Consider the following 6,447-nt stretch of genomic DNA (forward strand, 5'->3'; position numbering starts at 1 on the left):
TTATTACAAAACTGTAAATAACATTAATGAATATTATTTCTCCTCCAGAAGGATAGCTCTGTTTGCTTGGCTTTTCCCAGTTCCTTGCAGCTGACATCCTTTGAACAGAAGTATGTGTTGGCCTAGCCAGAAAAGGACACTTCTTTAAAAGCATAAAGGACATCAGAGGACAGCTGCTTTCTAAATAGGGCACATTTTTGTCTCTGAAGTTCAAATGCTGCACCAAAGTGGAGGCTGTAGTAACAATGGCTTGAAAATTCACTGTTAATTTATAACAACAATATATGATCTACATGATGGAAATGTTTCTCAGTGGTTAATCCTCTCAGCTACTACTGATCCAAAGGTTTGTGAGTTCAAGCCCTGGCATTGCCAAGTCTGCCACTGCTGGGTCCTCAAGCAAGGCACTTAATCCTCTCTGCTCCAGGGGTTTGGTGTCATGGCTGACGCAGTATCTCAGCTTAGCTTCCGATATGCAAGTATAAAGAAAATACGTTTTTCTTCTATTAGTTTTCTTCTATTATATACCCCGTTGTTGGCAATATACCCACTACTTGCATTTATAGTGGAACTCTGAGTGAAGAATGAACTGACTCAGCACAGTAAGGTGCTAGTGTGTGAACAAGTGCTAAACCTTACAGTACAGTTATGCCCTTATGGACAGCTTGAGTTTAGCCAGGATCAGATCTTAAACAATGCACCACTCAGGATACTTCAGATTATGAACCATTTATACTGTAGTATCTGGAAAAAAAATCAGTATTACTTCTTTATATAGTCAGGTTAAAAAAAAATGAAGTAAGTTGTGTTTATATGCAGGTTATTTGAGTCTGAGAATTTTTAATTACCTATAATTAGTCAAATCCTGTTTAAAAATGCCCTGTTAAAAAGTGTCTGCTGAAGTAATTCATCAGATATTATTGGTTATCAAAGTGTATAGCTTCTTATTTGCAACACATTTTTCATAAAGCTCTTGCTATTGTATGGCTGTAGTGGGAATGTATTATTATTATTGATAGAGAAGAGTATGAGTACACAGTGAGCAGAGATAAGTACAGAGAGCATAAGGGTGGACTGTCGAAAAAGAGTGAAGGTGTAGATTATTAAAACTCTGTTGGAGTGAATAAAGAGAGAAAAGGACTGAGTATATATGCCACAATACTGAGAACAGGGAGAAGAGATTCGTATGGTGGGAACTGGGGTGGGTTATAATAAAGGTAGTGGAAGTACGTATAAAGCCAAAATGAGTGGATTATAAAATTCAGTATGAATGAATATAGAGGCAATAGGAGTGAGGGAAGGGAAAGTATATATGTTCGGTTAAGAGTACAGAGAAAGAAGAGAGAATAGTGAGACAAGAGATGGTTGTAGAAGTAGTAGAAGTGGATATAGGGTCAAAAAGAGTGGATTTTTATAGGCGGTATTGAGATTATATAAGATTATTATGCAAACAATTTAGAGGGATTATTATTATAATAATTATGATGGTTTACAAACACAGAAGGAATATACAAGGATTGTAGTAGATTACTATAAAAGCAATAAAACATGTAGCAGAGGAGAAAACTGGGAGGTGAAGTGAGAGTGATTACAGATTAAATGGATTTTTATAGGGTTAGTAGGATGAGTATCAGTGTAGGTGAAGTATGAATGAATCGTTAATAGGGCAATAGAGGTGAGTACGGAAGGTGTGTGAAGTAAGTAGTTGGACCATGAGGTGGCTACTATAATGACAGTATGAGTGAGTATAGAGGCAGAAGGTGCATTTAGTGTACTAAGTAGATTATTATAGAGGTAGTAGGAGTGAATTTATTGGCAATGCATATGTGTAGAGAAGGGCCTTGGGAATATTATTATAAAAATAACAGCATTAAGTAAAGAGGTGGCATGAGGAGAATTTTATAGAGGCAGCAGCAGTAAATATAGAGATGATTGTAGAGGCAATGAGTGTAGAGGCAGTAGTAGTTTGTATGGAGGCAGCAAGAGTGAATATAGAGACAACATGAACAAGTCGACAGTGTTGCAGAAGATTATTTTAAATTCAATAGGACTGAGTGAAAAATAAGCAGGAGGGTTTTATTTCAGAGGCAATTCGAATAATCAGAGGCATTATTATTGAGGCAGTAGGAGGAATATAAAGCCAACATGAATGACTAGAGATTGGCCTTTGAAGGATTATCAGATAGCAGTAGAGGAGAGTATATTGTAGTAAGACTGAGTTAAGCGGGAGCAGGAAGACATTATTTTAGGAATAGCAGGAATATAGCGGGAACAGATGGACATTTTTTTATATAGACAATTGGGCTGAGTAAAAGGAGGCAGGAGGGGTTTAATATACATACAGTAGAAGTTAGTAAAGGGCAGTAGGAGGCAGAATCAGTGAGTACAGGGCATTAAGAGTGAGCTTAAAGATCAGGAGGGTATCATTATTACTGAGGAAGTAGGTGTGAGTATAGAGGCAGTAGAAGTGAATATAGAGGCAACATGAGTCAGTAGAGAGGGGTCTGTGGTGGATTATTAGAATAGTGGGCAATAGGATTGAGCCAAGAGGTAGCAGAAAGGTGTGATTGTTGAGGCAGAAGGATTCCATGCAGGTAGAGTGGGATGTGTACAGGATTATTAGAGAGCAGAAGCAGGGAGTGTAGGGCAGTAGGCATGAGCACAGAAGGAGCAGGAAAGGTATAATTACTGAGGCAGTAGAATTGAATCTAGAGGCAATATGAGTGAACCTGTGGGGGATTATTAAAGAGACAAGTAAAGAGTATAGAGACAGTAAGAGTATAGAGAGAACTGTTTATTATAGAGGCAATAGGAGTTAGTAAGGGGAAGACTGGAGAGGATTAATATACAGGCTGCAGCAGTGATTATGGGGCAGCAGGATTATTATTATTATTATTATTATTATTATTATTATTATTATAGAAGCAACATCCAGTTTTTATAGAGGCAATAGGAATTGAAGTGATACAAATAGTTCTGCTTCTGCAATACAGGCATAAAAGTACTTTCTGAACAATGCACTTTATGAATACATCCTGGCTTGATGTTAGAATAGAAAGGAAGATGTCTGTCCATGCAGAAGCATTGCATTAGAAGAGTGCTGCACAAAGTGCTCCAGCAAATCTGAACTTCTGCAGCAAAGCCGTTAGCGAAATTGCAAAGAAACACAGTGGCTACGTTCTTACCTACTGTTGCCTTCAGTCCAACAGAAAGAAGGAAAAGGGGCAGCAGAAGCGGAGGAGCGCTGTAGCTACGCATCACTGCCGGAGAAGCGAGAGCAAAGTGAGCAGAAGTGGGGCAAAGTTTCGGGAGAAATGAATCGCCGGAGCAAGCGGACAAAACCGAAGGGGAAGACACGCCCACCGGTACCGGATTGGCCGTCGATATTTATGCAAACAGATTCCTGGAATGTGATTGGACAATCGCGCGATCACTCACAGCGGTGGGCAAAACGGGTACACGTGGTTTCCACGCTGCAGATACAGAGCAGGTAGTGAAAGCAGATGTTTTCATCCACTAAAGGAGGCTTGTTCAGCATTTTTCTCTTAAGTAAGGATCTTTTAAGAGTCCAAAACTTTCATACGTACATTTTTATTATTCACGCACATATAAAGGAAATGATTCTTGCCAATCTTGAGAATAGTCCTATGGTTGTTTTCCAATGATGGACAGGTAGAAGTGAGCTGATAAACTGTGCAGAGCATCCAAACGGGCTACAGTTCGATCGCTATCTACTTCTTCATTCAAATCTTTTCAGTGGGGAAAAAAAGTGTACAAGGGGTGTTGTATACATGACCATCACTGTCAATAACACCAAATATACACAACCTATAATGGTTGAAAAGCATCTGTATGTAGCTCGTCTGTTGCTCTGCAATTATTGTCAGTGAAATTCACACATCCATCAGTGGCACTGTGATTTCACAAAGAAATTGCACTCTCATTTTCCCCACTGTATTTAAACAATGTTAATGTCACGTGAACGAGACATAATACTTTCTTATTTGTATGATCAAATTGACATGTAAGTCATTTGAGTACAATATAAATGTCAAAAATAAAAGCATATACTGTATGACTACACAGTATATCTGTTTTTAGTATACATGCATATATACAGTATGTCTGTTTTTAGTATACATGCATATATACAGTATGTCTGTTTTTAGTATACATGCATATATACAGTATGTCTGTTTTTAGTATACATGCATCTGTCCAGCTAATGGTGATGAAGTGACTGAACTCTTGAGGTCTGAGAAGACAAAAACAGGAAATAAGATGAAATTAATACTATATTACTATTACACAATATTAATAAATGAAAAAATCATTAACATGAATGGACAGCAGCATCTCATTGCCATTGCTCATCTGTCAAGTCATGTCAAATCACTAGCTATCAAGTACTCTCAACCTGGGCGGTTCTGCCAAGCTGCTCTCTTATCATGGCCAGCTCAGTCACGGCAGCTGCCAGGTCTCCTTGGCAGCTGTGCAAGTGAATATAAAAAAAGAGAAATCAAAGCCATTCAAAACAGGACTAATCCCTTTCTGACCCCACTCCAAAGAACTTTGCGTTCACATGCAAACGTGCAGATTACAGTTCCAATGAGAGTAAAATCAAAAGAACAAGGCTGTAAAACCGCAATGAAATGACAGCATTGCTATTCGATGTCTTGAATTAAATATAGACGTGGTGAAATACCACCTGCAATTATACATACCATGCCATCATTCCTTCTTAGACCTGAAGACCATTTTATCACATTTAGTGAGTGTAACACACGCAATTCAACACATCAGCTAATTTTATGACATCATTTGAAAACCTCTGGAAGCAAAAACAACCCAAAAAAATCTAAAGTACCAGGATAATATATTGTAGTGCCAACAGAATCAGCATTTTGAATTATCAAGGCTTCTAACCAATGGGGCCCAACCATCTGAAGTTCATTTTTGTCCCTGACTATCTGTTTTTTTAGCTGAAATCATGTGGTGCACTAAGAACCCTGAGGTGTGACTGAACATGTACATGGGATTCAAAACATGAAAAGAGTTAGGGATGTGATTTTGCACCATGCTGAGACCTGAAGGACCTTCATTTAAGTTGTTTACCCCATAAAAAAATGACAATATATCTCTCAGCTTCTAAATTGTTTTAGTCTTTCAGAGATCAGATTTTTGGGGGAACATTATTCTCCAGCATCCTATTGGGAAACTGGTGGTGGATCCAAGAACAGAACAAGAACAGAGAGGGTCAAGGAGGGATTAATCTGGTTTGAAGTGCTCTGATTTCTCTTTTTTAATTGGCGGGGCTGCCAGCAAGACCTTTAGCTACCTCTGAGAGCCAGCAAAGCAGCTGGCATGACTGAGCTGGCCATTATAAGAGAGCAGCTTGGCAGAAGTGTCCAGCTTGAGAGTTCATCTGCCACAGTGATATTCTGAATCACAGTAAATAAGAGGCCTGTCCATGTAACACACTCACAGAAGGTTTATCAGACAGACACATCAAAACCTAATATGAAAATGAGCTTGATGGTACAAGAGTAAAATGATTCAAGGGAACGTCTTATAACCAATCCTAAAGGCATCATGCTTATGGTAGGGCATCATGCACAATAACACTTTATGAAGGGTTTTATATGACATATTTATAGCCATCAAATTGGAGAGTGCAAAAACGTTTAGTTGTAAACCGGAAACCACGCAAATGTCTTGATCCATTAGTGATGTTTGCCTTACAATTTACTCCACAGCCAGTGTTGACTTTCAGGTGTCCATCATAGTCCTTCTAAGGATCCTTCTCTTTTCACTTCAACGTCTCCATGCTGTTATTTTTTTTTTGTTGTTGATGAAAGTCTCTAAATGAAATAGTTCCACACAAACAATTTCTGAATAGGCCACATTTTGGAAGCAGACACCTAATAGCCATCAACTACAAACAGCTTATCTTTGGAACAACCTTAATCTAAGAATCAGTTTCCCTTCCCCATCGGTTTTACCTTTATTGTGGTAAATTGCTCCCTCTAGAGGTCAACTGACACACTTTTTGGTCCGAGTTTCAGCAGTTGAGGCCCAGCAGAGGGTTTTTGAAATTAAAACTCAATCTTCTGGCCACTGTTACTGAATCTTATCCACCATCTCTTCCCCAGTGATAAATCACATGTAATGAAATATTAAATGGGCAGCAAGGTGTGCCATTTTTATCATAGTTTTGCTAGTTCACAGTTTGTCTGTATGGAGTGGGATTGTCTCGATGTTCACATGGGTTCCTTAACTTTTAACCATAATATATTTCCTGGGATAAAGCTGCAGCTGAATAAATATAAATCAAAGAATTAAACATTTTTAAATATGATTTCTAGGCTTTTGCCTCACACCTTCAGGGATGGGGCTTTGATTCCTGCCTCTGCTCTGTAAGCATTGAGTTTGCATGCTCTCCCTGTA

At 38.6% G+C, this 6,447-nt stretch overlaps 1 protein-coding gene across 2 annotated transcripts in view; it reads right to left on the reverse strand.

Annotated features, from left to right (window-relative positions):
• adamts17 (ADAM metallopeptidase with thrombospondin type 1 motif, 17) overlaps positions 1–3,297 on the reverse strand; it is a 136,893-nt gene extending 133,596 nt beyond the window's left edge. For both annotated transcript variants that reach the window (XM_060884164.1, XM_060884156.1), the window contains exon 1: positions 3,186–3,297. In XM_060884164.1, the coding sequence (XP_060740147.1) occupies positions 3,186–3,258 (73 nt within the window). In that variant the 5' untranslated portion in view covers positions 3,259–3,297. The remainder of the gene's footprint in view (positions 1–3,185) is intronic.
• Positions 3,298–6,447: the final 3,150 nt, after the last annotated feature.

The sequence above is a fragment of the Tachysurus vachellii genome, chromosome 1 (assembly GCF_030014155.1).
Source record: "Tachysurus vachellii isolate PV-2020 chromosome 1, HZAU_Pvac_v1, whole genome shotgun sequence".
Taxonomy (NCBI): Eukaryota; Metazoa; Chordata; class Actinopteri; order Siluriformes; family Bagridae; genus Tachysurus; species Tachysurus vachellii.